The sequence below is a fragment of the Wyeomyia smithii genome, chromosome 3 (assembly GCF_029784165.1).
Source record: "Wyeomyia smithii strain HCP4-BCI-WySm-NY-G18 chromosome 3, ASM2978416v1, whole genome shotgun sequence".
In the NCBI taxonomy this organism is placed as follows: domain Eukaryota; kingdom Metazoa; phylum Arthropoda; class Insecta; order Diptera; family Culicidae; genus Wyeomyia; species Wyeomyia smithii.
Genome location: NC_073696.1, coordinates 253,819,422 through 253,836,041, shown reverse-complemented (window position 1 = coordinate 253,836,041; position 16,620 = coordinate 253,819,422). Strand labels below are relative to the sequence as shown.

The 16,620-nt window shown below is 38.7% G+C and overlaps 2 protein-coding genes across 16 annotated transcripts in view; both read right to left on the bottom strand.

Moving 5' to 3' along the window:
- The window catches only part of LOC129730262 (low-density lipoprotein receptor-like), a 595,327-nt gene that overhangs the window by 189,120 nt on the left and 389,587 nt on the right, over nt 1-16,620 (bottom strand). The window lies entirely within an intron of this gene.
- Nucleotides 4,218-6,470, bottom strand: LOC129730265 (toll-like receptor 13). Its single transcript, XM_055689457.1, has 2 exons — nt 6,323-6,470; nt 4,218-6,260 (listed from the first exon to the last, which is right to left on the bottom strand). Exons 1-2 carry the CDS (start codon nt 6,343-6,345, stop codon nt 5,096-5,098), a joined length of 1,188 nt encoding a protein of 395 aa, XP_055545432.1. The 5' UTR covers nt 6,346-6,470; the 3' UTR covers nt 4,218-5,095.

Genomic DNA, 16,620 nt, shown 5'->3' with positions numbered 1-16,620 from the left:
TTAGAGCTAAAGCTGTTGATACAGTTAGAGCTCGAATTAGCGCTACAGTTAGAGTTGGAGCTAAAGCTAAAGCTAGAGTTAGAGCTAGAGTAGAGATAGAGCTAGAGCTAGAGTTAGAGCTGAAGCCAGAGCTAGAGCTAGAGATGAAGTAGAGATAAAACTGGAGCTATAGCTCGAAGTAAAGATAAAGCTAGAGCTAGAGTTGAAGTTAGAGCTAGAGCTAGAGCCAAAGCAAAAACAAGAGGTAGAGCTAGAGCCAGAGGTAGAGCTAGAACTTAAGCTAAAGCTAGAGTAAGTGATAGGTGGCAGCGGGAGTTGTCCAACACTACAAAAGTAGATGGACACACCGACTCATTTCAGAGTTAGCAGGCTGGATTAATAGGCGCCATGGGGAAGTAACCTTCCATCTGACACAGATCCAGTCAGGCCATGGCTGCTTTAGGTAATACCTGCATAGGTTCGGGTACGCTGAGTCCCCTATGTGCCCCGCTTGTACGGGTGCGGAAGAAAACGCGGAGCATGTGTTTTTCACATGTCCGCGTCTCGAGCGGATAAGGTACGAAATGCTGGCAATAAGAGAATCGGACACCACGCCAGAGAACATTGTAATAGGGAAATCTGGGATGCGGTCATCAAGGCCGCATCACAGATCGTTAGTATTTTGCAGGGCACCAATCGACGGGAAACCATCGATGTGCCCCAGTTAGTTAGCGGTTAACTAACGGGCCTTTATAGGCTGCTCCCCCCCCTGAAGTAATGCCTAACGGCGGTCCCGGGGAGACAAAGGGCTTTAGCTGTTCAGCTTAAGATTGCTCAGCATAGGTAAAAGCAGAGTAAGTGCTAGAGCTAGAGCTAGCGCAAGAGCTAGAGTTAGAGTTAGAGCTAAAGATATAGTTAGAGTTAGAGCTAAAGTTAACATTAGAGCTAGAGTTAGTGCTAAAGCTGGAGATAGAGCTAGAGCTAGAGTTAGCGGTACAGTTAGAGCTGAAGCTGAAGCTAGAGCTAAAGCTAAAGCTAGAGTTAGAGCTAGAGTTGGAGCTAGAGTAGAGAAAGAGCTAGAGCTAAAGCCAGAGCTAGAGCTAGAGCTCAAGGTAGAACAAGAGCTAGAGCTAAAATTAAAGTTAGTGCTAGAGCTAATGCAAGAGCTAGAGTTAGAGTTGAAGTTAGAGCTAGAATTATAGCTAGAGCTACAGTTAGAGCTAAAGCTAAAGCAGGAGCTAGACCTAGGGGTAGAGCTAGAATTAGAGTAAGAGCTGAAGCTGGAGCTAGAGCTAGAGTTAGAACTAGAGCTAGAGCTAGAGATTGAGTTGGAGCTAAAGCTAGAGCTAGAAATAGAGATAAAGCTAGAGTTAGAGTTGGAGCTAAAGTAACAGTTAAAAATAGAGCTAGAGCTAGAGCTAAAGCTAAAGCTAGAGCTAGAGCTAGAGGTAGAGCTAGAATTAGAGGTAGAGTTAAAAATAGAGTTCGATCTGGAGCTAAAGCTTGAGAGTTTGAGCTAGAGTAAAACTTGAGCTTGAGCTAGACCTAAAGCCAGAACTAGAGCTAGAGCTTAAGGTAAAGCAAGAGATAGAGCTTAAATTAAAGTTAGTGCTAGAGCTAATGCAAGAGCTAGAGTTAGAGTTAGATCTAGAATTAAAGCTAGAGCTAGAGTTGCAGTTAGAGAGCTAGAGCTAGAGCTAGAGCTGAAGCTAGAGCATGAGCTAGAGCTAGAGCTAGCGCTAGAGCTTGAGGTAGAGCAAAAGCTAAAGAGATAATTAGAGCTAGAGTTAGAGCTAAAGCTGGATTTAGAGCTTGAGCAAGAATTAGAGGTAGAGTTAAAGCTAAAGCTGGAGCTAGAGCTAGAGTTAGAGCTAGAATTAGAGCTAGAGCTAGGGCTAGAGTTAGACCTAAAGCTAGAGCTAGAGTTAGAACTAGAGCTAAGGCTCAAGAATTAGAGCTATAGCTTGACCGTGAGCTAGAGCTAAAGCCAGAGCTGGAGCTAAAGCTACAGCTAGAGTAAGTGCTAGAGCTAGAGCCTGAGGTAGAGCAACAGCTAGAGCTAGAGTTAGAGCTAAAGCTGGAGTTAGAGTTTAGGCAAGAATTAAAGCTGGAGCTAGGGCTAGAGTTAGAGCTAAAGCTGGAGTCAGTTAGAGCCAGAATTAGAGGTAGAGTTAAAGCTTAAGCTGGAGCTAGAGCTAGAGTTAGAGCTAGAACTTGGGGTAGAGTTATAACTTAAGCTAGCGCTAGAGCTAGAGCAAGAACTAAAGCTGGAGCTAGAGCCAGAGCTAGAGCCAGAGCTAGAGCTAGAGCCAGAGCTAGAGCTAGAGCTGAATTTAAAATTGAAAGCTGGAAAGTTAAAAGGCCCGAAATTGAAATATAAAAAAAAATATGAAAAATTAAGTTAGAAAGTTGAAAATTTAATAAATTTGAAACATGAAAAGCTAAACGAATGAAAATCGGAAAGCTTAGCAATTGAAAAAATGAAAAGGTAAAAAGGAGCAGGTTAAATAATTGAAAAAAATAATCGGAAAGATTACCCTTTTGAAAAGTTTATTTTGGAGAGCAAACAAAATTAAAACGTAGCATTATAATGCAAGAAATTTAGTAATATGGAATGCAACAAAAAAGGTCATAAAGTTGAAAAATAAAAAGCATAAATTAGGAAGTTCTAAAAATGAGAAATTTAAAATTACCCAAAAATATTAACAATTAGACAAGTAAAAAAAATTAAAATAAAATTTCTTAAATCAAAAAGCTGAAAAGTTGAAAATTTAAAGTTGAAACATAGACAAACAGACGTGCCACCCGATGACGATTTCATCGACCAGAAAAATAACGATTATTTTGAAGTTTTTTTTCATTATCAAAGACAAAAACCGCTAGTAATGCCGCTGGTATTTATTTAAGCAAGCGTGCACACCCTTTAGCGAAGACATACACCATTTTACGAAAATAAGTTAGTTAGTAGGCAATAAGCTCACATGGTGGCACACGATTGTAACGTTTCGAATAAGGACGAAGATTTTCCAGGATTTTTCTTCGAAGAGGCACATCTGTTTGTCTGTGGTTGAAATATTAAATATTCAAAAGTTGTAAGGAGAAGAATTTGAACTGTTAAAAAGGTAAAAAAAGAGAAAAAAATACGAGCTGAAAAATTTAACAGTCAGAAAGTTTATTGATCAACTGATTAAAACACTAAACGCAAAAAAATCACAAAGTTGAAAATGTGAAACGTTGAACACTTGAAAAGTTTGAAAATAAAGAATTAAAAGAGGGTAAATTTTTTTCATTTGGAAAAGTAAACTTCAATAATTCGATAAAAAATAGATTAAAGAGAGATAAATAGATTAAAGAGATTAAAAATCTACAAAAAAAATTGAAAAATCATAACGTTGAATATTAAAAAATTAAAAAGTCGAAAATTAAGAAAATTTGGAAAATTCTAAACCGATAAAAGTTGGAAAGTAAAGAAGTAGGAGAGTTGAATAACTAAAATAGAAAGAAAAGTTGAAAGGCTAAAATGTCAATAAGTTTGAAATTTGAAAAACTAAATTTAAAGTTTTAAAGTGAAATAATCAAGATCAAAAGTTAAAAATTCAGTAATAACAGAGCAGCTAAAAAGACAGAATAACTTTAATAACTAAAATTTAAGAAACAGAAAGAATAAATTGAAAACATTTTTGAAGTTCAAATCACAAAAAAATAGTTTAAAAGTTGAGAAGTCCAAAAGTAAAACAAAGCAGTTTAAAAAGTTGAAAAGCTAAATTGTTACAGGTTTGAAAATTTGAAAAACCAAAAACTTAAGATATTATGATGTTCGAACTTTAGCAGTCTTAAAATATAAAAAGTAAAACAAACAAAAAGTAGAGGAGTTCTGAAGTAGCAAAATTGAAAAGTATAAGAGTAGTATAAAAGTATAAAAAGTTGAACATTTTCAAAAGTTAATTTTATGTTAAAAGGTAAAACAGTCAAATAGTTAAAAGTTGGCATAGGTAAAAATTTGAAAAACATTAACATGAGAAGCAACTAAAAGATTCTGAAGTTGAAACATTCGAAAAGATGAGTGGTTTGAATGTGAATGATTAACTGTTTTACTTTGAAAAAGTTGAAAAGCTTGAAAGTTGGAAAATTAAAAGTTAAATATTCCAAAGTTGCAAAGTTAACAAATCTCAAAAATGAAAGTTCAATCATTTAAAAAGCAGAGGAGTTAAAAATTCAAATAATCAACATATGAAAAATTCAAAAAAATTATAGGTTGTTCAATATTAGTGATTGTCAAAAATCAAGAAGTTCAACTCTAAAAACCCGAAAATTTGGAAAGTTAAAAGTCACAACAAAATCAAAGGGTAAAGAGTTAAAATGTTGAGAAGTGGTGAAATTTATTATGTGTCCGTTTATCTCTTTGTCTTTTTCTCTGTTTGTTTTCTTGTTGTCTTCGATTTTCTTAAGTTTCTTAAGTTAATTGTAAAAAAATTGGTTTGTTTCGATAGTGTACGTGAAAAAAGACATTAATTTAGCACAAACCAGTAGACAAAAAAGTAAGAAACCAACGAGAATATAAAATATAAAGAAAAAACTATGAAATCAGAGGTTAAAGAACAAGATGTTAGTGAGACAAGATAACATAAAGACAAATGGAACATAAAGACATGAAGTTAGGCAAACAAGAATATTGGAGGAAAAGATGAAACGATGCCAAGAACAAAGCAGACGACAAACAGACAAGTCCAGGAAAAGAACAAAAAACCAAATGTTAAGAAAAAAAGGCGAAACACGAATAAAAAGCAAGAAGATGATGAAGGAGAAAGAATTTTTACCCGATTTATCGTTCTGTATTCCACGCTTTTTTTTTTTTTTGATCTTGTAATAGGTAATCAAATATTCAATTCGATTACTTATTTCTGTTTAATTTTTTACGTCTCCTGGTTTTATACGATTCTTTGTAATTGTTCAAATATTCGACTCTTCCACTTTCTCTTTAATTTGTTTTTTTTTTGTTTCATTTTTTATCATGTTAATGGGTGATTCATTGAAAAATGAATTAAGTTTTTACAAGTAATATTTTAACATAAACAGCATAAGAAATGAAAATATTTCAACAACAAAAATCACCCATTCAAAACACAATCTTCACCGCCGGCTGCTGCTGCCGGGAGGATGCCTGGTGCCGTTCCCGTTCTTCGTCCATTTCGCGCAGGTACAACTCTTCGATCAGATCCTCAATCATTCCGGCCATCGCCAGGAGATGTTGCTTCATGTGCCCAATCTGCTTCTCCTGGAGGGACAGCTTCTGCTCCAGGATGGTTATTTGCGCCCCTTGCTGCTCCCGAACCACGGCCAACTTTTGCACCAGCGTCTCGTTCATGGTTTGCATCTCGCGCTGTAACTTCCGGATTTCCCACTGGGAGTGGAGTGTAACGTAATTGACGTAACTTTCCAGACAGCAGATTCCCTGCAGGGAGGTACGATTTGCTGTGCACTGGCGGGGACTACTGGTGGAGAGGGTAATCGACTTGTTTTGGGCAAACTCGATAAGTTTCGAGAGGCCTCGACAGTTCCATTGGTTTTCTTGTAGGCCGAGTGTTTTTAGCATGGGGAAAGCAGCATGCAAATCTTCACCATTTAAGTACAGTAGGAGGTTTGAGCTGATGTCCAGTGTTGCTAGTTGTGACAGCTTCCAGTCGGTGAAGTCAAGCTCTTGAAGCTGATTATCGACTAGACGAAGCTCCGCCAAATGTGCAAGTCGAAAGCCTTTTTCCACATCAAACGAGCGAATTTTATTGTGGCTCAAGTCTAACGTTCGCAACTTTTGCAACCGACCGAAAAGGTTCAAATTAACGAAGTTTATGGCATTATAGGACAGATCCAGTTGCTCGACTGCGGTAAAATCTTTTATGTTAGGAATCCGATCGAATTGATTGTGGGCCAGTGCCAGCACCCGTAGACCTCCGTAGTCTCCCTGAGGGGCACGTTCCAAACGGGTAAGCTTATTCCAGCTGGCATTTAGGTATGTGAGAAGAGGGGCAACAAAAAGTTTCCCCACTCCCGATCGGGTGATTGTGAGATTGGTTGTGGTTTCTAGCTGCTCATAGATTGACTCTCCGAAGTCCGGAATGTTACCATCGAGGAACTGAACCGTTGACTGTTCGGCTGGAAGCTCAATCGAGCTTATATCTGCCAAAGAGAGTACTTGCACGTTTCGTAAAATACAAACATCTTCCGGGTTTGATTTGGAGCACTCGTAGATGTTTTGTGCGTACGCGTCTTGCAACAAAATTAATCTTAAAAAGCGGAAAAAGTTTAGAACGAATTTTAAAAAGTCAGAATGTTGCACTGTACTTACGACAAAATAATGAAAATCGACATCTCACTTCGAACGGACTTTTCGATTTGAGATTACTAAAGAGCTGTGCATCAATCGATTGTCTATCACCCACTGAGCAAGGATCATCGCTAACTACTGATAACACTTAGTAGCCCAGAATAAACTAATCAGTCGCACAGACACACAACTGCAATAGTACACGATTCGATTATTATTTGCAACCCAAGGTCCAACAACAGTGGCGTCGTGATTCTGTACGATGCTCTCGGCAGAAACCAACTTCAGAATGATTCCCGAACCTTAGAGTACTGACCGCACTCAGTTCAGTTCAGACCCTGCTCAGTTCAGGAGACAGACAGGTCAGGTAAATGCAATCTAATTACAGAGGACAAATGACTTGACTAACCAGTAGCGGTTTGCGTATCTTGCAAGAAACTTGCTTCGAAACAGTAAGGTGACATATAATTTCCTATTCACGTAACTTTCAGCCCCACGACGGCGACGGTCTTTCCCGCCTGTTGCACGACGGCTGACTGGTTCGCGTGGTTAGCTGCTGCGGTGTCTAGCTTGGAGGCACACCACCACCAGAGCACTGAAGCCAAATTAGCATTCGTTGCTGCAGCAGATGGTGCTGAAGCTTCCAAGATGGGGAACTTTCTACGCCGGCAGCTTCGCCTCTGCCTTCCAGAGAATATTGTTCTTGACCAAATTAGGTAATGGAATGTGTCTTCTTAGCAACACAGGTTGACACAGGAAATTTCAATTAATTCAATGTCTCTAATTATCCGGTTCATGATTCAGCATGTGAAATCATAATATATTATTCCTCGACATGATCTGCCTCTTAGCTGCCGAAACTGACGAACGCACCGTTTGTGTTTTCCCATCAGCTGGAGCTATTTATTTATTCAAATTTAACAAAGAACTGATTTACGGAGAATAAGAGCATGGAAATGTCGTTTGAAACACATCACACAATATTTCTTCCTATTACAGCAAACTTTCAAAGGCGAATGTTAACTAATTGATAATTTTAAAAAATAACCTTAGAATGTGGAAGCTCCGGTCAAAAAGTCAGCGAAGACAACGTTGAAGATAAATTGAAAAATTGCTCTAATCTTGTTCATGTTACTCCTAAAACTTAAATTTCAGTCACCTTACATTTCATATTCGAAAGGTTTTTGTTTTTACCCTCAATTGCGAAACTTTGTGAATTATGAAATAGTAACGGTATCGCCTTTTACTATGCGCCTTCGTATCAATCTGCTCGACAGTATCGAGTATCGCCCTTTACTGTACGCCGTGTTTACGTTATTGTGTCGGAATATGCCTTTTGGCATGACACTCGAGAGAAACTTCAAGTTGACGATTGGTCTTACAGATTTGTACGATTGTGTGCGGTCTTCGTAACAAATTTTTATTTGCATTAATTTAAAATTATTGATTTTGTACAACTAAACGCCAAAACAATTCGTCATATCATCCAAGGCCCTATTCCAGGCCTATGTTTTTTCCGAAATTCAGTGACTTGTTATCCTTGAGTATTATTCAAAAATGATTTTACAAGTGTAAAGTTTTTTTGGGAATAAAACAGACAAAATTTTCCGCTGCATCACAGAGCATTTCCATGCAAAGTAGGACAGTTTTATTATATTTTTTTAATTTCCATTTTTAGTTTGGCTGAAACATTGCAAAAGTGTTCCTATAAGATAAAGATGTCTCTTTGTGCTATTAGTTTTTTTTTAAATCATGACTTATTTTTGAGGAAAGCTTATGTTAAAAAGGTATCGGTGATTATAAATCAAAAGTTAAAAACGTAAGTTTTTACCGATATTTATAATTTATAATACTTTTTTAACATTTCTTCAAGAAGAAATATTCTTTTCATGGTGTTTTTTTTTTCTGGTATGACAAAAATACTATCAGTAACTGCTGGCGACATTTAATAAATCAAACAAGCGATTTTGAAATTGTTGTCATAAGTGGCTTATAATTCTGGAATTGTCTAAAAAAATTGCGTTGCGATACCCAGCCCTCTTTTTTTCTTGATAACACTGGTCGACAAATCTAGAGAAACATTCCAAAAGGTCCTATCTGCTTTGATCGATTTTTTAATCGATCACTTTCATTCAATCACCACAACTTATCAAACACTTTTTATGACACGTTATTTGCACGCGTTGATAGCGGAGGGCCTTCTGAACGGAAACTACGCTTGGGAGAGCTACTAAAGTTGAACCATTACCAAAATAAAAGGACGCTTCGGAAAAACGATGAAAGCAGATAGGACCTTTTGAAATATTTATCTAGAAATAACACAATGCAACAAAAATTTACTGTTTCTTCTGCGTATGTGTAATCAGATGGGCACCTTCCAATGATCGGAAGATCGAGTGCGCCCTTTACCCGGAACTCCAAATTTTGTTTCCGAAAACAGAGTGCAGCTTGAGCAGTTGAAACGCCGCAAGTTTGGCATCGTGGCTCTGCAGGAGGTTTGTCGCAAAGATAAGAAGATGTGGAGAGTCCGTTGTGGCAAGATCCAGTTCTACCAGAGTGGTGGAGCAACTAACGAGCTTGGAGAGGCACTAGGTGAAGTAACGGGAACCGCCAGCAAGTGATGGAGAGGAAAAAACTAGCTTGGAAAAATTATCTAAGCAAGAGAAAACGCGGCCAAAAATCGATAAACTCGAAATGAGTTAACCATAGCTCTGAGAAAAAAGAAACGCCAGCAGGAGTAACTGTTTCGGGCTAATGACATGCGCAAGTTTTATGAGAAGGTGAACCAATCCCGTAAGGGCTACATACCTACATGGCTACATACATATGTGTAGGTACGAGGAGGGAAACCTGATCACAAGCGAGCACGACGTAGTCAACATGTGGAAGGAATTTTTCGATGAGCACCTCAATAGCAGAACATCGGAAGAAAGCGCAAGAGAAGTTAACCTTGGAGTGCCTAGTGTACCAGTTCCCAATATGCTGGAGACCAAACCGGAAATTAGGTCAACAAAAAACAATCGAGGTAAGGACAGACTACCGGAAGAGATCTATAAACATGGTAAAAAATCACTAGCAACTAGCACTTCGCGGTGTAATTTACAAGATTTGGGAGAAAGAGAGACTACCGGTAGAATAGAAGGAGTTGTTCTAAAGACTCAAATTATAGGCTAGGAGAATTTAACTAGAAATTAATGCGTCGCAAACCAAGTATCTATATGAGAGGGAGAAGCTCGCGAGAAACCAACATTCGCCTTTCACGAAGGGTGACCATGAACGGCGATGAACTCGAAGTGGTTGATGAGAGACCGGATAATAAATTTGGGATCTCTGGTCACCGCCGACAATAACACAAGTAAGAAGATTTACGACGTATTCAAGCTGGAAATCGGGCCTAAACCCTAATTAGACCAGTAGTTCTTGAAACCGTGACGTTGATCAAGGAGGACATACGTACACTGGCCGTATTTAAACGGAAAGTGTTGTGGACAGTATTTGGTGGAGTACAAACCGAAAGCGGAGAGTAGCGATGGGCTGGATATGTCGCGAGGATGCCGAACGGCAGTGCGGTAAAATCAGCTCTTTTCAAGGACCCCAGAAACAAAAAGGACTTTGCCAGTTTGAAACTAATCTACGAGTGTCGAGATCCCTAGAAATTGACGAGGAGTAGCTCAGGATCGACGAGTGTGAAGGAAATCTCTTGATACGGTACGAGTCGCCACGACTCTAGGTTGCTTAAGTATGTGAGTTATTGTATTTTTTGCAATAGGTTAAGGAAGACACTCGATTGGAGGTCATTCGATAGTTGGCCTCTGTTCATAATTTGTCCCCCACATTTTTGGGGCTCCCACAAATCGAGAAAAAGTTTTTTTCTCTATGAAAAATGAGATTCAATCAAAAGTTTAATTTACAGAAGGAAAATTTGAACAGACCATTTTAATCTGAAACTTTCCTTCAGTGCTATTTTTGCGCGAGCGCTAATATCACAACTACATCCATAAGAGTTCACCTTTGATTCTCTTGGAATGACACACATTAACACACCATTTGAATCGAACCAGCGCGCATGGGAGATTCAAGCAGAGAAAGAAAATAACCCACAAGTTTTTTTAATGCATTGCTGTTGCTGACTTGTTCGAATCAAAGATACCAGATGTGCTTTGCAAAATGTAGATTTTCAGAGTCCGTGTGCATATTTTATTGACCTGCAGATGTGTGGAGTTTTTTCCTAGTTTCTGTAGATTATTATCAGGGTCACCATTTTTTTACGCAGTCTTTCTCAAATTGTGTGCAAATTTTTGCCTGTGAATCGCAATTTTTTCATATTGCAGTAGGTTGCAGTTGCAGTCATCTTTCAAAAACATATGTCACCTCTGGTCCAAATCTCATACTAGTACGATAAAAAAATACGAATTTTCACACCAGCAGCAAAATCATTTGAACAAAGGCCTTAACTTTGCTGTTTATTCTAAACCAAATGTTGAACAAGCCATCATTGACATTGAAAGCGGGATGGGAAGCTGCAATTTTTCAACCGCACAAGCTAGTGAAGTGCGTACATCCTTCTTGGATAATCTTAAAAAAATTCCACGTCTTGTAAAGAATAACACAGATTTACAGACAATTAAAGAATTACGAAACAAACCTGTCTTCTATTTAAAAGCTGATAAGGGGAATGAAATTATTATTTTGAACAAAAATGACTACGATCAACAAATGTTGGAGAAAATTAATGATGGACCATACAGACAACAGAGAGTCAACCCTCTTACCGACATGGTGAAAAATTTTGAAAAAACTATTAAAGAATGTCAACCTATTTTTGGTGATGCTTTAAAGAGTCTTCGTGTTTCAAACCCAATAAAAAGCATTCCAAAAGTACATAAACCTGGTAATGGAATGGAATGAGAGAAGTCGTTTCTGCTGTGGGAGCACCTACGAAAAAATTGGCAAAATGGTTTGTCAGCGAATTTCAATCAATGCCGTTAAACCTGTTAAAAGCACAGGAGATTTTGTTGAAAATTTAAATTCTTCGGGGGGTATCAATACTGACGAGATAATGGTTTCTTTTGATGTTACAGCACTCTTCCCAAGTGCCCCAGTGAAAGAAGCTATAAATCTTTTGGAAGATTGGCTTCTCTCCCAACGATGTGATAATCATTGGAAAACTAAAGTACGCATTTACTTGAAGTTAACTCGACTTTGCATGGAAGATAATTATTTTTCATTTCGTGGGAAATTTTACAAACAAACAAAAAGAGCACCGATGGAAAATCCTTCTATGTGGACTTTTGGCACATTTGGAAAATAAACTAAACGAAAAAGACTCCTCACCAGATCGTTGATGGAGGTACGTGGATGATATTTTTTGCATTTTGAAACAGGGTGATTAAGAAAGTTTTAGAGAAATTTTGAATAGTACTCATAAAAACATCCGGTTTACTTTGGAAATTGAACAAAGGCTTCCTTTTTTGGATGTAGTTGTTGTAAAAAACTCCAACCACTTCGAATTCGAAATGTTTAGGAAGCCCACGCATACAAAACGGGTAAACCCTAGCACTTCGCTTCAAACCATTCCTTCCAGCATAAAATGGCTGCTTTTTACCATACGATCCACCGGATGAAATCTTTACCTCTCAGTAATGAAGGAAAGAAAAATGAAATGGAATATATTTTTGAAATTGGTGAGCGGAATGAATATAATAGACGAACCATCCAAGCTATTTTTGATAAAAAGGATTGCGCATTTGCAAGTAATAAGTGAAAAGTGATAGAATTAAAAAGTGAAGTGAAATAAAAATGTAGTGTAAAAAACATTATCGTACCTCATTTTGCTTCAAGTTTTGAACCATTTCCAATGTAAGAAAACAACCTAGCTAAACTGTCGGGTCCAACTTTCGTGTTTTTCGTCATCCCCGTTCTAGAAATACTAATACCGAGTCGCTATCTTGGATTCCAAAATGGTGTTGTACATCGGTTTTCAGTTTCTTGATATAAAACATGTTGTAGACATATCAATATAAAAAAAAATATTTTATTTTAATTTTTTTGCATCATCCCGATTACATTTCAGAGTATATGATCAGATTTTCTGCAAAAGGAAAACACAATCGTAAATTTTATAATGTCTTTGGACATCGATTTATTGACTCGTGGAACATTTTCTTTAATTTTACTTGAAAATGACATCGAACATCGATATTTGGTCTTCAGACGTCATCTCACTTCCCAAAATACTCATATTGCAAAATTTATCCGATGTTCAAGGATTTCCAGAAACCGGAAGTCGTCATGACTTCTTTATGAATTAACCCATTCCCGGCGGAAAGAAATCAGTTTTCCAGAAACCGGAAGTCGCTATCTTGGATTTCAAAATGGCATTAGGAGACAATTTTCGGCCTCTGAGCGTCAATCTGGTTGAAGAAACACTCATATTGTGTGGTATTTGGTCATTTTCGGCTGTTTTCCACACACCGGAAGTCGTCTCTTACAATTCGAAATGTTGTCTAGGGTCGATTTGTGGCTTCAGTGCATCATAACAATTCCGGAAATACCCATGTTGGGTGGTATTTGGTCATTTGCCGCTATTTTTCAGAAACGGGAAATCGCCATCTTGGATTTCGAAATGGTATTTGGAAACATGCCAGAAGAAGGAAGGGTGTCGGAACATTATGGACATGTTTGTTACACCAAAAAACATTCACCTGCCAAATTTGGTTATATTCGCTTGATTGGTTCTCGAACTGTGCGTAATATGAGTTTCATTTGTATGGGACCCCTCCCTTATAGAAGAGAGAGGGGTGTGAAACCATTATGGATATATTTGTTACCCCTAAAAACAATCACCTGCCAAATTTGGTTCCATTTAGTTGGTTAGTTCTCGAGATAAGCAGAAATTTGTGTTTCATTTGTTATGAACCTCTCCCTCACAGAAGAGGGAGGGAAGTCGAACCACTATGGACATACTTGTTACCTCTAAAACCGTTCACATACCAAATTTGGTTGTATTTGGTTGATTGGTTCTCGAGCTGTGCGAAATTTGAGTTTCATTTGTATGGGACTCCTCCCTTCCAGAAAAAGGAAGGGTGTCGAATCAACATGGACACATTTTTTACTTCTAAAAACATCCACATGCCAAATTTGGCTCCATTTGCTTAGTTAGTTTTCGAGATGTGCAGAAATTTGTGTTTCATTTGTATGGGACCCCTCCCTTCCAGAAGAGGGAGGGGTCTCAAACTATCTTAGTCACCTTTCTCGGCCCCTAAAACCCCTATATACGAAGTTTCACGTCGATCGGTTCAGTAGTTTTCAAGCCTATATGGAACAGACAGACAGACAAACAGACAGACAAACAGAGCTGCATTTTTATCTGTATAGATTTCCAAGATTTACAACAGAAATGAAAATAGTTGTGATAAATATTTTTATCTTATGTATCAAAGCTTACTGATGTGAGTGTTCAAAGTTAGGAGCGAAGAAAATAGGAAGTTCTGAAGTTCTTATGCTTGAAAATCGAAGTTTAGAAGATTTAAGTTCGAGATAAAGAGTTTGTATTTCGGAATGAATACTGAAGAATAAATAGCAAAAAATATGAAGTACAGAACAAAGATTAAACCAAAATGGAATTAAAGCAATCCTCCTTGAATCTATTTATGGCAATCTCCATGTTTAACACTGCATTAGCAGTACGAATTCTCTAGAATAAAAAGCACCACAAACCAAGAACACTAGGTGACATTTCATTAACGATATTTTCTGCATCGTAAAACACGAGCTATTCAATATCTACCCCACAATCACAAATACCAAGAAAGCGCAGCCACAGTAAGTCTAAATTGAATAGCATCAAAATTCGAAGAAATTTAATCAAGCTTTGCGAAGGCTATTGACAACAGAATGATGATAGCTGCGTGATATTTTTATGTGTCAACGCAACAACTGCGATTTCCAATTTTGCCGTTCTGAAAGCTTGCAGACAATAAGTGCCATCAGCATCACACTCACACTCTCCTGTTAAGTCAGTGCCAATGTTCGGTGTTCACAGCAAAATCTTTCTCAAGCCAAAGAAGCCTGATTTGATATTGCAAGCGTTTGCTGCTTTTTTATGCCGCAATTCGCTCGAAATACTTATACATATACATGAAAGAACATACCCCAGAATGTGAATGTATTCCCCTAGAATCAGATCATCGCCTCGAACCCAGCAGCATCAACTCGATGACGTTCGCACTCACCTGAAAGTAAAGAAAATAGACAAGATAAACCAATTAGCATTGGTGATCCAAAGCCAAGGCCAGTCCGAGCTTTCGCCGGACTGGCAACGGATTTGCTGCAATTTGAATGCATAACTCGGCAGAGCACATATATGTATGTATGCAGTTTCATTCAGTACGGGAAAGAAGAAGCACACAGAGACCACAAAATGGAATCCATCGATCCATCGAGGAGGGCCTTCGGTGGCTTGGTAGGATACGGAAAACGGAATCCAACTGAACGACTAACAGCAAAAGCATTTAAAAAGAGAATCAGATCAAATATTTATGCTTCTCCGTTTTCCATCAACGTCAAACGATAAGCCACACTCGTTTGCGCGATCCAGGGGCATTAGGGAAAAGCATCCTGGGGGAGGGGGGAGGGGCTATGTTTGAAGGCTAGGGGAAAGCTTTTTCCGATCGGATCCGGTGGTATTGCACGGTTAGCTGCAGAAAGTCCGAACGAAGCTCCACGTTGACTGAGGATGTATTAATTTATTCAGGCTGTTTTCGCCTCCGCCACACTGTAGAAGACTTATCAGCAGCAGCCGATGCTGTGTGTTGTGGTGGGACGAAGATTATTTGAATGTGTTTGCTGCTGCTAGTGCATCTGCCTCTCAGAAGCTTGCACGAAGGATTTCTATTTTTCAGGTGATTATCCAGGGAAACAGGATTCAAGACAGAGTTTGTTTTATTTTTCACCGGTAATTTAATCGATTGCACGCCCATATTTTTCTGATGATTATTGCTTCTCAAGATGTAATTTAATTGAGTTTATTGACGTTTGCTGAAAATTCTTGGTTATAAAAAGAATTTTATTTCGAGGAACTGTTTTGGGATCGTTCGGAGGATCAAACAGAACTTCAAATCTAAAATTATGACCATAGACAAAAAAAATAATTTTATGTCATTTATTACGAAACTCATGTTTGCTATAGCCATTAAAATTATTACTACGATGAAAGAGCCTCTCAGTAGTCTCATCACGTACAGAAGTTTGCCCAAATTAACGAAACACAAACAAACAAACGCTCACCTACCTCGAAGATAGGTAGCACTCCAGCCCCTTACAGGCCATTGAGATTTTAACCGGCCTTCGTTAGGCAGATAAAAAGAAAATAATCGTATTATGCGTTGATTAGGGGAACCGCCGCTAATGACCACGTCCCATCAGCAGCAGGCAGGCGTGCTGATGGTTTCTTTCTGTCAGTTAGGTATAAGGTACGACGCGTCGGCAGATAACAAAACTTAACAAATTTCCTTTCTGCCGCTCGCACGCGCATTCCGGGCACGTGTCTACCAATTCCAAAACTGATCGTCGCAATAAGAAGAAAGGACAATTGGCTACGCACCAGGATTCGGGATTCCGAAAGCGTACCACTGAATCCATTCGCTTTTACCCGTGTTGCGAAACGGCTGGCTTCCAATTACGGCTGCCTAACTAAAGGCGGATTCTTCCTTCGTTGCGTTCGACGCCACTAGATGGCAGGGAGCAATAAATAAACAAATGATATTGATTGCGATATACACACGCTTGGAGAAGTTCGTGGATGATTGCACGCTAGAGAGAAAAAAAACCCAATGCATAGGAGCTTTAGAGAAAAAGGGTAAAGAGTAGAAAAAACTCGGAACGATTTATGAACCTAGCTGAACTGGAACCGGATGCCGGATCACGGATGGGATTTCGCCTAATGCAGCGTGACCGCCAAAGTGCATTCTGCGTGAATAGCAACCAAGCCAACGTTGCCTGCTGTTGCTGAGCTGCTAAACCGTAGTTGGAAGCTGGCCACTCGGTACGGTAAATTATCCTCCAAACAGTAATAACTGGAGGTACACTGGCTGCTGAAAAGTTCAAACCGTTCCTGCCTCTTTCTCGCAACCATCCCGTACGGTAGTTAAAGCTTCGGACCACCGCGGACGGATTGTTTCGGGCCAGTCACCACTCTCCTCGTTGTTGGTTGTACAACACACATGGGTAAGTTTAGCAGTTGTCGGCGAAAAATGGCTTTCGTGTGGCTGTGTGTGTGCGTGTATGTGTGTGTGATGTGTATATCCACAGCTGCTCCC

Coding starts and splice junctions, on each gene's coding strand:
- LOC129730265 (XM_055689457.1), bottom strand. CDS start 6,345: ATGTCGATTTTCATTATTTTGTC. Junction 6,261..6,322: donor TCGATTTTCATTATTTTGTC/GTAAGTACAGTG, acceptor CCGCTTTTTAAG/ATTAATTTTGTTGCAAGACG.